General features: G+C 32.7%; 1 protein-coding gene and 1 long non-coding RNA gene across 2 annotated transcripts; one reads left to right on the forward strand and one right to left on the reverse strand.

Annotated features, from left to right (window-relative positions):
• Positions 1–698: 698 nt before the first annotated feature.
• LOC111401123 (BTB/POZ domain-containing protein At2g13690-like) lies at positions 699–4,093 on the reverse strand. The gene is made up of 2 exons (XM_023028702.1): positions 3,181–4,093; positions 699–1,791 (listed from the first exon to the last, which is right to left on the reverse strand). Exons 1-2 carry the CDS (start codon positions 3,865–3,867, stop codon positions 850–852), a joined length of 1,629 nt encoding a protein of 542 aa, XP_022884470.1. The 5' UTR covers positions 3,868–4,093; the 3' UTR covers positions 699–849.
• Positions 4,094–6,459: 2,366 nt separating this feature from the next.
• LOC111401124 lies at positions 6,460–10,561 on the forward strand. The gene is made up of 2 exons (XR_002703929.1): positions 6,460–7,849; positions 8,006–10,561. It is a non-coding gene; the product is annotated as an uncharacterized LOC111401124 (long non-coding RNA).
• The last annotated feature ends 8,995 nt before the right edge of the window (positions 10,562–19,556 follow it).

Below are 19,556 nucleotides of genomic sequence, written 5' to 3' on the forward strand. Positions count from 1 at the left end.
GTTTATCTTGTTTTTCTTGATTTTCTTGAATTCAAAGTAATGGTGGCTAATCTGCTAGGATTATCAAAACAAGTAAAGAAATTTGATGGAGTATATTGATGATAATGATTGAAAATATTGAAGGAGTTATAATGGGATAGATATATAAAAATTGTGTGGATAGATATATGAAAGGATTGAATGAATTATGATGGGATAGATATATAAAAATGGTTTGAAATTATAGTGTTAGAATGAATGAATTTAATAAGAATGATATTGAAATTTGATGAGGATAAAATTAGTATTTCTTTAGAATTTTAAAAGTTTAAAAAGAATATATTTATAAAGAGTGATAGATATATAATAACAACGGATGCAAATTGTGGCCCACCATACAACGGATGCAAATTGTGGCCCACCATAAAAATAGTGGGGATCTATAGAACTATAAAAATGGTGTGGATAGATATCAAAAAAGATGAAAGAATTATGAAGGAATAAATATATAAAAATGGTGTGGGCATATAGTGTTAAAATAAATAAATTTAACAATATTGATGTGGATGAAAATAGTAATTTTTAAAATTTTAGGACTTTAATAGGGATATAGAGGCTTTTCCTTGTTTAAACTTCCTCAACCATATGAAGCTTAATAAGTATGCCAATAATCGATGAGAGACCACCAAAAATAAATAATAAATAATAAAAGATAAAAAGATAAAATTGTGCTTGTCATGGTCACCAATACTAGGAAGAAATGTTAGACATTGTAGAGTCAATCAACATTATTCACATCCGTACATTTCCCTCAGATCAACACAAAACAATAAGCGATAAACCTGCATCAGAAACATTGGTGGCACCAATTCACCGAGATTCAATAGAAAAAGTTTTGGAGTTCCTGAGGAATGATCTGCGCCACCAGATTTGGAATGCCTTACTGAGATTGGGGCATTCGGTACCATTCTTGGAGAAACACAGAAACCAATCCATAAATAGTGTATACTGTTCGCTCAACGGGAGAGTAAGAAGTGCTTGACCCATCGCCTCTTCCAGTGCCTTAATGTCTAACCCCTTTCTGCACCTCTGTAACCAGCCAAAGTCTAATAGCATTGGTCTAAACCATACCCGCAGAACACCTAATCTTGCTTCTGACCGACAATGCAATTTCCGGGTGCCCATCGCAATAAACAACATTGCAGAGACACGGCTAAGCTCATACCTAATCATTGGAGACACGTTTTCATGAATCTTAAGCAGCTTTGCTTGAGCTGCCCACATATCCACGAATTCCTCAGCCATTTGGCGATCAAGCAAGATGTCGAGTAGCCAATTTATGTTGTCGACCTGCTTTGAGATGCGCTCTAACAAAGGCTTATCTTTCTTACTTTTTGTCGGCCTTTCGCATGGATCAGTGCCAGAGGCCGCCTCCTCAAACAGACTAACCAGTGAACCCAGACATGACTCACAAACAGCAAATATGTCATCTTTATTCAGATCAGAGAAATCCTGCTCATAGACTGAGCTTTTGCAAAGTAGACCTTTGACACCAGACTTCAGCTCACTTCTAGCATTGGCATCAACACAGGTGGTTATCGACCAAACAAGTTGTTTAGCTAAAGTTTGTTGGGAATCAACGGAACCAAGTCTAAAGAGTCTAGCTAAGATGTCTGTCCCAGTACCATCATCCAACTTAATTTTGGAAAACAAAATTCTCAGCTTCTCCTCTTCTTCCTCGGTCCAAGGCACTGCCGCAAGGTATTTCAAACATGAAGAAACACCCCTTCCAAACTTGATACCTTCTGATACCTAATAGTACAAGCAAATGAGGCGGTTAGAATTCCTTATATTAACTCTATAGAGCATAATTTGTAGAAACAACTGAGATATCTACTGTTTGAAGATTTCAAAAAACTGAGATATCTATTGTTTGAAGATTTCAAAAAATAATACTTATTACTCTTTTTTTAACATGGATGCGCACGTGTACAAACAATACATAGAAAAAGTAAAGAAAGGCACAGGTTTATAATTTTGTTTAAACTATAGCTGATTGGATCTCTTGGTACTACCCATACTAACGAAGGAGATCGCTGCCTCGTGGTAATACTTCTCTTTTTTCCTATAAAGAATATGCAAAGGTGTTTAAATTGAAGTTATTATGTTTTTACAGGATACAGAACACATTAAGGAAACAGTACACTAGATCCAATAACTCCTACATTCCTTAACACCATCCAGAAAGTCGAGAACTTGGCATGGCCACATCACAGGTGGACAGAGAGCAATATAAACCAACTCCTTAATTTTTTTTTAATCCCATAAATGACACTATTACAAGAGCAATTTACATTGCAAACACACACACAAAAATAAATAGAAGGGGAAAAATATTTAAATAATAAATACTGTCAAGATCAAGAAGCGCAAGGTCTTGACAGTGGAAAGTAGCCACTGGCGGACCTACATTTGGTCCTAGTGGGTCACTTGACCCACCAATTAAAAAGGATTTTTTTTTTCTTTTAATAAAATCGAAAATGGAGTAATGAAAAAACCCTTCCAGTTTCCAATTGAAAGAATCCCAAACCGTCCCAACTCCAAAAACCCAAATTCCAATCCAAAGAAGCCTAATCCAAATTAAAATTCAATGCAAGAAACCGTTCCACTCCCAATTTAATCCCAACTCCTGGCTCGCAGCTCCCAATTCCAAACTTTGAAGCAAAATCCAGCAATTTGATCCACCCTGACTCCCTCCGTCAGTGATTTAACCACCTCAAACGGCAAAACAAGACAACAATATCGTGTCCCCACTAATTTCAAATGTCTGCGTCCACCACTAAAAGTAGGCCATCCGCATTATATCCTTGATACAAGATTTGCTACCCCAAATATCATTCATTCCCCCACCCCAACCCCATTCATAAATTTAAGCAAACTAAGTTTATCCTCAAATTCAAGAATGTAAATTTATATACATTCACACAACTCATTTTCCCTTTTCTTTGTTGAATGAATTTCTATAGAAGTAACATCCTAACAGTAATATAATATATACTTCTTTATCTCACATATTAATATCTGCGAACTTAAAAGATTCCGTAATATATATTATCTGCATTTTAAAAGAATGTAGATGCTATATTCCATCCAATCCAAGAAAATAGGGATTATTTTATTTCCAAGAAGAAAGACAGATACCTCAAGTATACCAATAGCGCCAAAAACCCCAATCTTGAGGAGCTTCTTTTCAATATCCTCATCAAACATGAACTCAATTGTTTTACGAAAAACATTCAAGTTTTCCACATCAGCTACCTCAATCCTACATAGTCCGCTCAGATTCTTTCCACATTCAGTAATCAAATCCCCAAAAACCACGCTATTCTCAATCAGAACTTCCGAGCTGAGCTCCAGAATCAAGGATCCCCCATTCTTCCCCTTCAGATTCAACCTCACATCGAAAATCCTTGAATGCCCATCATCTTTTGAGTCAATTTTTACAGGACTGCGTGAACCACTGGGTAGGGGCAGTTTGGGAGAATTAGGAGTTGCTTGGGTCTTTTTCAGGGGGGTTTCTAAATGCGGTTTGTCCGATATGGGAGAGACCCGACCCGGAGAGAGGATACGGCGGGCAAGGGGCAACTTCTGGGCCTGAGGGGAGCTGGGAGTGGACTTGTTGGATAATGGTATCTCCGTCTTCTTACACGAAGACGAGTATGATCGAAGAGACTGAGAACGGGAGAGGGTAACGGTGTCAGGGTTGTCCGTAGTAAATGGTGGAGTGGTGAAGGAGCAACACCATGACCGGCGGCTGTGCACCGGAGGTTCACGGCGGCGCTGCTGCTGGTGTTGGTGGTGGGACTTAATTCGCATGGAGTTGTACATTTTATGAAATCAGATTACATTTGATATATTGTAATCTGATAACTGATTGTTTAATTGTAACTGAAAAACTTGGGGGATTTCTCTGGGTATATTTTGTTGGGAAACAAAGAGGGAGAAGAATCTGAGGAATTTTAGATAGGATAAATGCACTTGCAGTGGCACATATGTAATCGGAGAAATGCTTCCACGGGTGTCGTCGAGCCGCCACCTAACGCCACACCATGGAGCTATTCTACACTAACAAAGGTGGATTACAAATTTGACTGACAAAATAACATTTACACAAATTATTTTATAAATATATTTTTAAATTATTTCAAATCAATGGCCTGAGTTTTAACAACGCACTTTGTAATCCAACTTTGTACAAATAATTTATTGCACACGATGAAAGTATTTTTCATATAATAATGGAAAGAAAGGGGAAAACCAAGATCAAAGTAGACATCGACCTAAACCGAATCGAAATGAATCAAATCGGATCCGAATCGAATTGAGCTGTTCTTCTTAAATTAAATAGCCGAACAGATATCTGAATCGAGATCCAACAAGTTCGATTCTATTCTCGATTCTAGATCAAAAATTGAAAAATCGAAAAAAAATCGAATTTTTATTTTTTTTTTATTTTAAATATGCCTTTTTTTTTTGATAAATTTGCAAATTAGTGAATTTAGCTCAAACCCAACTTAATCAAACTGACGTAAATCTTATCAAAATCTGTTATTCTACCGTAATGTCGTTTCTACCATTCTGGAGAAATCAAATTGAAACTCGACGACACCTCTCTTAATTATTGTGAGCTTGACATCTTCCTCTTTTTGTGATTTTAACGATAAAAAACATGAAGAACTCAGCAAAGAGAGACACAAAAAAATTTAAGATTGGGCTGTTTTATTTTTTAAGAGCTAAAATTGAATATGTCATTAGTAGAATTAATGTACCTTTATAAATATTAAAAAAATTAATTATAGTACAAAACCTGGGAATCAAAGGAACCGAATTGAATCTAATGGAATTTAACCCGAACGGTTCCATAATTAAATTTAAACCCGACGGTTTCACTTATTAGATAATCGAAAATTTCAAATCAGGTCAAGTTCGGTCTCGTTAGAATCGAACTGAATCGAACCATGTCCAGTTCTAAACTTTATATACCAGTATTCTAGAAAGTGTAAATCATAATTAAATATGAAAATCAAACTTTATAAAATATCATATTACTTCATAATTCATATAAGTAGTCAATTATATAATTTTCAAAATTTTAAAATATAAAAGCTAATTTATTTATCGCAGTTTCAACTTTCAACTAAATAAATCCTACTTTATTTTCTAATGTATTTTCATTTTTTTAACTTTTGTACATATAAAGTCATTTTAAAACTTGAAATTAAAGTCAAAAATGGCTTTTAAAAAAGGTAAAAAAAAAAAAAAATTAAAAAAATATTTTAAATATGCCTTTTTTTTTTGATAAATTTGCAAATTAGTGAATTTAGCTCAAACCCAACTTAATCAAACTGACGTAAATCTTATCAAAATCTGTTATTCTACCGTAATGTCGTTTCTACCATTCTGGAGAAATCAAATTGAAACTCGACGACACCTCTCTTAATTATTGTGAGCTTGACATCTTCCTCTTTTTGTGATTTTAACGATAAAAAACATGAAGAACTCAGCAAAGAGAGACACAAAAAAATTTAAGATTGGGCTGTTTTATTTTTTAAGAGCTAAAATTGAATATGTCATTAGTAGAATTAATGTACCTTTATAAATATTAAAAAAATTAATTATAGTACAAAACCTGGGAATCAAAGGAACCGAATTGAATCTAATGGAATTTAACCCGAACGGTTCCATAATTAAATTTAAACCCGACGGTTTCACTTATTAGATAATCGAAAATTTCAAATCAGGTCAAGTTCGGTCTCGTTAGAATCGAACTGAATCGAACCATGTCCAGTTCTAAACTTTATATACCAGTATTCTAGAAAGTGTAAATCATAATTAAATATGAAAATCAAACTTTATAAAATATCATATTACTTCATAATTCATATAAGTAGTCAATTATATAATTTTCAAAATTTTAAAATATAAAAGCTAATTTATTTATCGCAGTTTCAACTTTCAACTAAATAAATCCTACTTTATTTTCTAATGTATTTTCATTTTTTTAACTTTTGTACATATAAAGTCATTTTAAAACTTGAAATTAAAGTCAAAAATGGCTTTTAAAAAAGGTAAAAAAAAAAAAAAATTAATAAAGCTCAATTAAGCGCTTATTGCCAAGGAGTACCATTTCGTCAGAGCCCCAAACCTAGAAATTGTTTAGACAAGTTTTTTAAAACACTACTTTGTAATGTCAATTCCTCTTTCGAAGCATTTTTTGTAACAAATTTGGCCAATACAATTGCTTTCGAACCTATCCAATTTGCACACTTTTATTCGATGAACAAATTTGATGATGTATAAACGAACATCGCTTAATGTAACTTTATACATAATACAACCAAATCTTCTTTTAACATTTAACACATACATATATAAATGAATCAAAGATCGAAGATGGACAGATGAAAAAGGAAAACTTCCACCTTCTCTTGATACCTGAGCTTTCTCTTTTTGAACTACGCAGGAAATAGACGCGATTATAAAGTTTGTTTTTCTTTTCTTTTTCTTTTTTTTAATAGATAGATGACCATAGAAACTCAAACAATAGGTGTCTAGTATGTCTTCATCTTCACTTTCAAATCACTTTATACAGCAAAAATGGTTAAGAATGACATCTCCCTCCAATAAGGAAATTACACTCCAGTCAGTCGATTATCTTTCTTGAAACGATAAAAAAAATTATCTCCTCCTAATGCGAGTTTTCACCAGGTAGATTCTCCTCTATTAACATTTGCCTAATTGAGTTAACAGATTCCTCATGCTGACAGTAACTGGCAACAAAATTATTATCTTCAAACCACACACGTCTGGGAGATCCTTGAACTACATTGCAGGTGAATTCTTTCTAATAAGAGTTCAGAAAATGTGAGAATTCAAACCAATAGTTCAATCCATCCTCATAATATCCCATTTAATGCCCCCTGATAGTAATCATATTGTCGTATTTGCCATGCGTCCAGGATGCATCTAATCATAGAAAGCACCAAGGACACATTGCTGTAGACACCAACAAATCCATGAAGGACGAGCATAAAAAAATGATAAACTAGTAAAGCAACATAAGAAAATATTAAAACTTAGTTATAAATTAGTGTAACTTACTGCAACCATATGTAACATTGAATAAGTCAATTGTTTTTTTAATAAGTTATGAATCAGTTAGTGGAATTGGTCTCTTGTTTGTTGAATAAGTTTAAAACACATTGGCTTTTTCAGTTTGATTAGTTCAGAAACTTTAGGAGAATTTCTCACTATAAATTGCACTTGTAACCTGTTGATTCATTACTGTAGCTCTTCAGTTTTTATTTTTCTAGTTCTAGATCTCATCAAGAAATAAAACACAGATTGAAGAATAGAATCTGTTCTTTCCAATTTCTCTGCTATTTTTCCTGCTTCTTTAGTTTTTTATTCTACCATAATTTGTTACATGGTATTAGAGCTTGGTTGCCTATCAAGTGTTTGATTTTATTACTCAGAGAAGATGAACGGTGGAAGCAGTGTCTTTGTAGACAAACTTGTTGGTAACAATTATAGTTATTGGAAGCTATGCATGGAAGCTTATCTACAAGGGTAGGATTTGTAGGAACTTATTTCTGGTGATGATGTAGTTCCAGAAAATATGACACAAAATGTTGAGTTGAGGAGGAAATGGAAGATAAAGTGTGGCAAAGCTTTATTTGCTTTGTGAACATCAATTAGGAGAGAGTATATCGAGCATGTTCGTGATGAGGAGTCACTAAAGAAAGTGTGGGAGATGCTTGAAAGGCTGAGGCTGCAGTATTTAGAGAATGAACTTGCTGGGATGACTCAGGTAACCTTTCAGTTTCAGAATATTTTTTGAAACTTAAGACTGTGTTCTGATATATCGAAATTAGATACGAAAGAACCTGTGAGTGATGCTTGTTTGCACCATTATCTCATTGTGGATTACGAAAAGAATTTATGCTCTTTATTTCTTTGATACAAGGGTGGGCAAATAAACCTACTGTCATTGAGTTGGGGAACCTGCTCTCAAATCAAGAATCACTACTAAAACAAATGTCCAACAATAGCAACAAGTCTTTCTTTCAAGTTGAGGATGTTCTTTAACCAAAGACCACGGAAAAAAGAACTTTTCCTCTAAACAATATTCTGGTGATGGCAAGCAGTCCAAAACTGAGGGGACAATCCAAGGAAAAATAAAAAACTTGTTATAGGTGTGGAAAGCTGGGACACAAAAAGCGTGATTGTCAGGTGAATGTGGTGTGCAGTCAATGTGGAAAAGCAAGCCATATTAAACAAAATTTTCATGTTGATCTCACAAAAGCAGTAGTGTGTTTTGTACATGAAGCTAGTAAATTTGAATAGCATAAATGGCAGCAATGCTTATCCATTGAAGCTATTGATCAATCGGCTAACATGACTTCTGAAGTGCACCAGACTGATAGAGATATTGATGCTAATGTTTCCATAGACTACAACATGAATTGGATAATTGATTCTGGCTGCTCTCATCATGCAACTGGAAATGTTTTGTTACTTTCTAATGTTCGTCCGCATTGTGAAAAAGAGTGATTGTAATCGTCGATAATTCACCACATCCTGTAGTTAAAGAAGGGCATCTCAATTTCAGAACTGATATTTCAAATGCTAATGGTATTTCTCTAAAAAAAATTTATATCATGTTCCAGGTTTAAAGAAGAACCTCTGTCTCTTAATTAGTTGATTCTGGGAGGTATGTTCTTTTGTTCCCAATAATGTACAGATTCTTTCAAATGTAAACACATATTGTTGCTGATATTTTACTTACTGGAAAAAGGGAAAAAATCACTATATGTTTTGTCTGCAAGTGATGCATATGTTGAAAAGAGAGGCCAAAGTGCAAGTGTGGCACTTTGGCATGCTCGATTAGGCCATGTTGATTATCAATTGTTGTAGAAAATCTCTACAAAGAAACTTCTAGATGGAGTTCCTCTATTTAAAGATTTTCATCCTGATATGGTGTGTGCTGGTTGCCAATATGGAAAATCATATCAACTTCCTTTCCTAAATTCAAAGAATAGAGCCTCTACTGCACTACAGTTGGTTCATTCAAATCTTATGGGACCAACAAAAATACCTAGTTTTGCTCATTTCGTTATGTGATGGTTATTGTGGATAACTTTTCTCATTTCACTTGGGTATATTTCTTGGAAAACAAAAGTGAAGCTCTCTCCAAATTTATTCAATTCAAAGAGCACGTAGAGAAGGAATTTAGGCTGTCAATAAAGTGTTTACACACCGATAATGGATGGGAATACATGTCCAATGAATTTCTTGAATATTGCATGGGAACATGGAATTCGACGTTGTCCAGAAACTTCACAACAAGATAGGGTTGCTGAGCGCAAGTTGGCACATCTAACGGCTATATGCTTGTCATGGATGCATAAAAAGAACCTTGCAAGAGAGTTGTGGGCAACAACTATCCAATTTGCCTGTCATGTCATAAATTGCTTACCTCCTTGGCCAAGAACAGAATCATCTCCTTTGAAGCATTATACCACTACAAACCGAATGTAAGTTATTTTCGAGCTTTTGGTTCAGTTTGTTATGTCCACATACTGAAAAATAATTGGACTAAACTTGATCCAAGGGCAAGTGTTGTATTTTTGTTGGTTATGATACTCATAGGAAAGGATGGAGATGTATGGATCCAAAAACAAAGAATGTTATTGTTTTCATGATGTAGTGTTTGATGAAGTGACATCGCATCAAGTTGATAACAAGGACAGTAGCACAGTTGATCTTGGGCCTTTCTTTAATGATCTGCAACAAGTGAAAATGGAAGCAATACAATTCCATCTGTATAAAATATTCAGCAATACGAGGCTATTGAGACTATAATTCGAAGACAAAAAAAGCAACCTGATCATCTAGCCGATTATGAAGTTCAGTTAAATTATTTTTCTGTTTTATCTTTTTTTTTTCATGGGAGATTCAGGTGGAAATGAGCCTAAATCCTACAATGAAGCTAAAGGGATTTCTGAATTGGAAGAGGCAATGCAGGAGGAAATATCAGCTTTACAAAAGAGTAACACCTGGGAGTTTGTTCCAAAGCCGAAGAACACTGATTTGGTTACTTGTAAATGAATTTACAAGTTGAAGAAAAAGGCCAATGGGACTATTGACATGTATAAAGCCCAACTTGTTGCTCATGGTTTTTCCCGGCAATATGGTTCACACTACGAGGAAACTTTTAGCCCGAATGCTAAAATGGTGACTGTTCAAAGAATTATTTCATTGGATGCTTTCAAAGGCTGGAAATTATGGCAACTAGACGTGAAGAATGCATTCCTCTATGGAGAGTTAGATCGTGATATCTTTATGGAGTACCACAAGGAATTATTTCTAAGGAATTTCCTAATCATGTATGCCTGCTCAAGAAAGCTTTGTATGGCCTCAAGCAAGCTCCACGTGCTTGGTTTGGTAACATTGCTCAATATCTTGATTTTTGTGGGTTTAAGTCTTCTAATGCAAACCCTAGCTTATTTATTAGAAAACATATGCAATGTGCATCATGCTTCTTCTTTATGTGGATGATATGATCATTACTGGAGATAACAGTGCTGAAATAACCCGTCTTCAAGATGCCTTGTCTACTCATTTTGAAATAAGAGTTTAGGTAAAGCTATCTGTTTTCTTGGCTTTAAGGTTAAAAAGTTAGATGGATATTTCGTCTCTCAAAAGGCATATGCACCAAGTTTATTAAGTTGTTTTCATATGGAGGAGTCAAAGGCGATGACCAGTCCTATGGAACCTCGTTTGAAGTTAGCTAAAATTGAAGGGAAATTATTAGAAGATGCAATTAAGCTCACTGGAAATTCGGTATTTCTTGCTCGTACAAAACTAATTGAAACACATTATCATTTTGTTCGAGAGAAGGTTTTAACTCAAGACATTAAGCTGCAGAAGATACAAACTGAAGACCAAGTGGATGACATATTTACTAAAGCACTTGCCTAAGCTAAATTCGAAGTATTTCGTGGAGCTCTTGGTGTTGTTGAGAGTAAATTTGCACTAAGGAAAAGTGTTACAAATTTAGTGCAACTTATTGCAACCATATGTAATGTTGGATGAGTCGATTGTTTTTTTTTTTTTTTTTTTTTTTAACAAGTTAGGAGTCAGTTAGTGGAATTGGCCTTTTGTTTGGTGAATAACTTTAGGAACACATTGGTTTTTCAGTTTGATTAGTTCAAAAACTTTAGGAGAATTTCTCACTATAAATTGCACTTGTAAGCTGCCAATACATCACTGCAACACTTCACTTTTCATTTTTTTTTTTTTTTTGGTTCTAATTCTCATCAAGAAATAAAACAAAGATTAAATAATAGAATAGGGCTATCAATGGATTGTATTTCGATCCGAATTCGATGAAATTAATGGGAGATGAATTTAGAGTCTCAATCCGATAATTCGATTAAGATCCGAAAACTAAATGGAACAAATATGGATATAAGTCTATTTGATTGATAACAATCCGATTCGATTTATAATAAAATAATATATTTTATATATTATATCATAATCTAGTAAACATATTTTTTTTTCCATTTTGAAACTTATATTATGCTTTACACATATTTTTCAAATAATAAATAATATTAGATAATTGTATTATATTTTTAATTGAAATATTTGAAGAGATTTAATTTTTTATTAATTAAAATAAAATAAAAATAACCATAGTAATTTGTTTTATAACATAAAAAACTAATAATTAATATGTCCAAAAATAATTTACATTGTTTAAATTGATATTATTTGTGATTATAATTTTCTTGAGATTATGATTTTTAATGAAAATAATAAAATAAACTAGTAACACTTAGAATTGATAATTGACTAATATTGCACATTGAAAGATTACTAAAATATTGGAAGAAGAGTAACTTTTAAAAAATTAGTATCCCACATTGGAAGATTACTAAAACATTCCAAGAGGAGTTTTTTTTTTAAAAAAGAATTAAAGGAGCATCTCTTTGATAAAAAAAAAATTTTTGATTTGGCCTTCTAATATAATAGGTAAGCCCATCGAGATAGTTAAAGTATTTTTTGTGGAAAAAATCATATTACCTGAAAAAATGGTGGGAATTTTTTTTTTTTTTTCAAAATTGGATCGAATTATCAGGTCAGATATCCGATAACATAACAAATCGAATATGGATTTAACAATCAAATATCCATTGAATTATCGGATCGGATAGGATAGGATAATTTTTCTTAACGGATTGAATCAGATTTGGACAAATTCGCTCCATATCCGATCCATTTATAGCCTTAGAATAGTATCTATCATTTCCATCTCCTCTGTTTCTCTGCTGCTTTTCCTACTTCTTTAAATTTTTTATTCTACTATAATTTGTTACAAACTCTTCTGTCAAATAAAGATGAAATTGTTTCTTCAAGTTCTGTATTGTTCGTGGACCGCCAATAAAACAAGAGAAACCAGAATCTTGATCCAAACAAAGGACTAAATTGTATTTGTACTACAATCAAGCGAAGAAATTTCTGTTGCAACTTGTTTACTAAGTACAAAAAATATATCTAAACAAATTATATATAGAGCATTTTGGAAGGGGGAAATGCCAAAGTGGCATAAAAATGTGGACCTTTCTCAGCATAACTCATTAATTTGAGCCAGGTTTCATAAATTAAACTACAAAAGTTGGCATGTACAAATTAAACCTTCAAAACTTCACACTATCCATTAACTGCAAAATAATTGTTACCATATATACTTTAAATGAGTTAAAATTCAACAAAAATGAGAAGCCAAGACTTTGAAAAAGGGCCTGTTGCATGAATTATTTTCCTACTCAAGGCTTAAAGAAATCATAAATTTTCCAATTATATCAAACTCTTCAATTAATTAATAATCACTTATATAAATGAGAACAAGAGTTATTGTTGTCAATTTTATTTTCGCAAGTGAACGAACCGTAACAAGTAGTAAGTGGTCAATTTTATTTTCGCAAATGAATGAACTGTGACAAGTAGTAAGTGGACCTAAGATTTCAAATTGTCGATTCCACGATGACTATATTCTAGCACTTAATTCAATTTTTTTTAACCACTATTTGATGAGATAAAAACTTGTAAGAATTGAGTTTTAAATCTAAATACGAGAAAATAAAGGGATGCAAGCATGATTGGTTTGAAAAACAAATCATAAATGGACGTTAGGGAAAAATAATTTCACCTATTGGTCACCTTTACATCTTAAATTAAGATTCACATCCAATGTAGGGTTCGATCGATTTCTCCTATTATATTCAATTTATCCCTCTCGAATTTACATTGAACCTATTTAACTAATTAAATTCCATATATCGATGCAAATTCAACTTAGTTAAATGAGTTTTTTGTCCTAGAATTCAATTATGAACGCAATAATTAGTATATGTATATCTACTCATTATACCAATTTATCGAATTTTGCTACATGATTTAAATACTAAACTTGTATCTCTATTCGTAAAGGATTCACAAAAATCATCAAATTAGTGATCAAGTAATTTAATGCATTTAATCCATTGTAAAATCAACACATGAAAAATTTAAAAATCAAGAATCTTAACAAAAAAAAATAAATGATCCCAATTGGATTACATTATTCGCCATAACAATAGATTTAGCTATTCATAATGAAAAATGAAAAATCATAGATTGTCATGGAATACATATCCAGATTTTGTATTAAAGTGTAGAAGAAAAGTAGATCTTGCAACAAGAATTTCTTTATCTTCTAATCGATGCTCTACAGGGTAAATTTCTCAATGTTTTCACCCTTGAGTTCTTCCTTTGATTCTCCAATTGTATTCTCTTGCCTCTCAATGTGTTCTTCTTTATCAAAAGTGTGAGAATTTTGTATTTATATGTGCCTCCTCCGTGTTTGTAGAAAGTAGGATTTTTATAGACTTCAAAACAGGCAAAAAGTGCCCTAGATGTACCCAGGCGGCGCCAGGCACCAACTTTTGGGTGAAAATTCTATGCGCTTCTTTAAGTATTTTTAAACACAACTTTTTCTTCTAATATCCAATTGAGGTGATTCAAGATGCGTTAGAAAAGCTAACTCAAAGGGCTACAACTTCGTTTCAGACATTATTTTCAAATTTGATCATTTATTATGTCAAAAATGGGTCTCAATATGAGGCTGAAAATGATGCATGGCTTTTTCGGTTGAAAATTGATTTGTGATCATACTTTGATTATGTTTCACCCCTTTGACGTTTTTCTTTATCCAATTGACTTTGTGCACACTTGAATCTTCATCATGAGGTTCGACACGACTTTTGAGTATTTGTAAACTTTGGATCTCTTGCATCTTAGCCATTTTCTCTAATTTTGCAAACTTTTGCTTCTTCCAATTTCTTGTAGCATCATTGAATTTACATATTCAACACCAAATACAACAATTTAAACAATAATTCATCCGAAAAGCAACTAAATATCATCATTTTAAAACCTTGAATAAGTGTATTTTTATACACTTATCAGTTATAGACAAGAAAAAGAATCACCACTTGTAAATATAGAAATGCATGCTTGTAAACATCTAGATAATATACCCAAGCACTTCTTAATACAAAGAATAAGCTCTTGTTTGAGCCACATTATTTTTCACAAGAATGCATTTTTGAATAGTATATTGATGGGAAATGTGTATTTAAAAAATAAGAAAAAATTTGGATCTACGTGTAATATTATTTTATTATAGAAAGTGTAGTTGAAATTATATCAAATTATTGTATAAAAATGTATTTTTTTGAAAGAATGTGGATTAAACAGGGCCTAAATTTTCATTATTATATCCAGCACATCCAAATGGAAATACTAGAAGAACTATTAAAAAGACCACAAGAGTCTTGATGCAATGAATGCATAAGCATCCAAAATAGATGAAAATAAATTCTTTAACTTATAGGTATGAGATGTGGTTGTGTTAAGTTTATTAGGGTAAGGTCGAATTATGGTAATCCCAACATTAAACAATAACACTTTCCGCAAATTGAAAACTAGCTGAAATGCTCCCTCCACTCTCCACCTTCTCTTCTCCCAAGAAAAAGACTCAAACCCTTCTCTCTTTTCCATTTTTGTTTTTTCATTGTTTTAACAATCTTAACAACAACTACAGTACCTCTCATAACAACAACTACAGTACCTCTCATATTTCTTTTCTCTTTCCTAAATGTGCAAAACTGAAATCAAAACCAATAATCTTGATTTGAAATTCAAATTACATCCCCAATACCTCCTACTTATACTTTACAAGTCGAACAAGAAAAAGAAAAAAATAATCACCTAAGTAAGGAAATAAATCAACCTATTAATTCACTATCAATAATTAATTGCAATTTCCTTTCATAGTTTCTTTCCATTCACGGTTTTCTACGCTCCACCTCAAGTTGAACTGTAGATGTTGATATATTCAACTTGCTGTTGAGATTATTGAAGCTTTGTCAAGACAATCTTTTAGTAAAGATTTTGCAGTTTGTTTAGTTGTAGGGACGTTATATAGATAATCCCATCTTCTAACCTTATTTTTTATTTTTTATAAAGTGTCTGTCCACCTCTAAATGTTTGGTGCTATCATGCTATATCAGATTGAAAGAAATATTGATGGTCGCTTTGTTATCACAATAAAGTTTGATTGGGAGTTCGACATTGACTTTTAGTTCTTCCAAGAGTTTCTTTAATCACAGTCCTTAGGAAATTCCTTGTGCCATTGCTTTGAATTCAGCTTTGGCACTGTTTCTTACTGCTACATTCTGTTTCTTACTTCTCCAAGTCACTAAGTTTCCCCATATAAATGTACAATAGCCCGAGATAGATCTTCTATCTTTGATTGATCCAGTGAGTCTGCGGCGGTGAATACTTTTACTCCCATCCTTTCATTCTTCTCAAAAAGTAATATCCAGAAGTGCCTTTTAGATATCTGAGAATTTTTTATACTGCCTCTAGATGAGCTTCTTTAGGAAAGTGCATGTGTTGACTTACCAAATTGATTGCGAAAGCAATATTAAGACTAGGGTGTGAGAGATAGATTAACTTACCAACCAGTTTTTGGTATCTATATATTTCCATCGGACTCTCTGTGTAACTACCCAAGTTTTTTCCTTTGGATCATTAGAGCATTTCGAAAAATAAATCATTTATAAAAGATGATTGTTCTTAAAGTTGCAATAATAATGATTAAAAACAAATACTTAATCATTAAATTATTATTCGAAAACTATAGTCATTTTTGTTCTTTATTGTACCATTAGAGACCCGCTCCAAACTTCAACTCCTCGAATATCAATTACCTAAAAGAGGGAAAATCATAGACAATGAAATAAAATCCCAATAAGTGAGCTACATAAATCGTAATTCATATTTAAAATTTAGGAATTCTTAACATACATAAGGAGACATGAGAATTAAAAATCGAACTTAAATGGCCATAATCTCCGTACATGATCATAACATACATAGGGAGACACGGGAATTAATAACCACATTTCGTTGCTATAATTCCGGTGCGTAGCGCTACTAAACTTTGTTCTTTTAAGCTTAAACATATAAGACCCATATCATATTCATCGTTTGAAATTCTGTATTTTAAAGTATGAAAAACGACTTAACATACAACATATGACTATGCTTACCTCATAAATATGAAAAGTATTTGATGAAATACGTACGAAAGAACTTGGACCTTAAACAACCGTTGATGAATTCTCTGCGTAGTGTGGAACAATCATAGTTACACACACACACACAGACACACACACATATAGGTTCACATAATTATGGAAATCATATAATTTAAATCAATTAATTGTAATTATATACAATTACTCATATATAGATGCATGTGATTGTAGTCATACTATAACTTAAATCAATCAATCAATTGTAATTATATATAGACTTCCATGTAATTATAGTAACACTATAATTTAAATAAATCAATCATAATTATACATATATAGGCATACGTAATTGTAGTAACACTATATTAAAAATCAATCAGCCATAGTTATACATTTATGGGTGTACGTAATTGCACTAATACTATATTTAAAATCATTCAGCCATAATTATAGTTTAGAAAATTGCACTTGTAGTCCTTCAACTATTGATTGATGTGCAATTTGGTCTTCCTCGTATTTTTAAACTAAGGTCCTAATTTTCATAATTAACGATTATAAAAGATTTTTTTTGGGGGGGGGGGTATTATACCCATGTCCTTTATTTTTCCCAATTCAATAGGTGTGTCACTTGGTTTGAATCCTAGCATGCCCATTTCACTCTGCAAATGAATAGTGTCTTTCCGTTGAGATACACTAATACCATTATTTGATGTTGCAATCTCTACCTAAAAAATATCTCATTTGTCCTAAATCTTTTACTTCAAATTCTGCGGCTAAGCACTTTTTCAATCTTTCTATCTCGACAATGTTGTCCCTAATTAGGATTATATGATCAATAGATACGATTAGTATTATCTTTGCACTGTCTCTAGATTGTTGGAAGAACATGGTCTGATCAGACTATTCCTGTTGGTATCCCCAAATTTTCTGTACTTTGAACCATGCTCTCGGTGACTGTTTGAGACCATACAAAGATTTCCTTAGGTTACATACTTGATTTTCCCCATTTCTTTTGTTGAATTCTGGTCGTATTCTCATGTAGACTTCTTCTAGTTCTCTATTTAAGAATACATTCTTAATGTCAAGTTGTTAAAGGGGTTAATCTAGATTCATTGCTAAGGATAAAATAATCCGAATTGTATTTAGTTATGCCACTGGTGTGAATTTTTTTGTGTAGTTGATGCCATAAATTTGTGTATACCCTTAGGCTTCTAGATGAGCTTTATACCATTATATTGTCTCATCTGCCTTGTACTTTACATTAAAATCCATTTGCAGCTACTCGTTTATTTCCTTTTGGTAGATTTACTGCTTCTCAAGTCTCATTTTTCTTCAAGGCTCTTATTTCCCCCATACTGTCTCTCTCTATTTGGGTGATTCCAAAGCCTTCTAAATATTTCTTGAAATTTTTATTTTATCAAGGTTAGCCGTAAAAGCTCGAATTCCAGTAGACAGAGCATTATAAGATATGAACTTTGAAATAAGATGAAGAGTTCATGATCTAGTTTGTTTTCTAAAAGCAAAGAGTAGATGATATGGGTTCGTCGGAAGGGTTCTCATCAAGTCCTATCATTGGTTATGACTCTTTTGGTGCTTCAAGTGTGAAGGTTCCTCATACTTTAATTTAGGCTTTAGTATCTCCTTTTCAGTTTGCTTTCCAACATCTTTCCCAATTCAAGTTTCCTTCTGTATATAGCACATTAGAAGGTAGGGTAATAGGTTTGATATTTAGGTCATGCGTGGAGAGGTTAAATTCCAAGAATTCTCGATCCAAAAATCGATCTTCACTTGAGTTTTCTCCCTAAAAAGAGGGTTTTGAAAGTAAGGTTTTTTTTCGATGAAGGTGACATCAAGGTTAACATAGATCCATTTTGTAGATGTGACATAACATTTTTAACCTTTTTGAGTGGATAAGTACCTAATTATACACACTTTATTGCAAGTGGCTCAAGTTTATTTCGATGATGGGAGCGAGCATATGCAAATGCAGTACTTCCAAACACTTTTAGAGGAAGGTTTGAATTAAGGTGAGAATTAGGGAAGTGTTGTTGGAATTTTCGTAAAAGTGAGGCAAAGGAAAGAGTACGATTAGTCATATGGTTGATGAGATATGTAGATGTTAAAATTGCATCTTCCTAAAATTTTTTGACATATATGTAGTAAACATTAAGGCACGAGCAACTTCTAGTAGGTGTCTTTTTTTTCGACCAGCATTTCCATTTTGGAATGCAATATTTACATTTGTTTTCAAAAATTATAATTATTGATAATTTGGTCAAACTCTATTTTTATCCACCATGTTGTACGATCCCACAACTTTTATCTACTTTTTAACCACACATTCCCTAGGGCCCAATACTTATAATCAATTATATTTTTTGACAAACATACACTTAAATTGAAGCACATTGAAAGAAAGAATCGATTACGAAATAACTTTTAGATGATGTTTAAATGTATAAAGTCAGATGGTATCCGTAAACAGCAATAAACATCTATATAAATTAAAACTATAGGACTTCATGAACTTATCAACACAAGATTTTATTAGCCTACTAGCTATAACACCTAGACCCTTAGAAAATGGCCTTCCTTTCACAAAGAATAGGGGCATACCTTTTTTCTTCAACTAGCTTGCAAGGAAAAGTAATGGCACTAGATGCCCATTTTTTGTTGACTAGGACTTAAGGTATTTAAACGAAAGCGAATATCTTTACCTCAACATCACCAGCTGAATTTACCTTTTCTGCTCGCTTAAGAGGGGACAGAGACTCTTGACTGTAATTTCGAGGAGTAGAGATTTATGCATAGACAACTACTAACACTGAATGGCAACTAACACTTTCAAAAGCTTTATCAAAT

Source organism: Olea europaea, chromosome 10 (genome assembly GCF_002742605.1).
Source record: "Olea europaea var. sylvestris chromosome 10, O_europaea_v1, whole genome shotgun sequence".
NCBI classification, from domain to species: Eukaryota; Viridiplantae; Streptophyta; class Magnoliopsida; order Lamiales; family Oleaceae; genus Olea; species Olea europaea.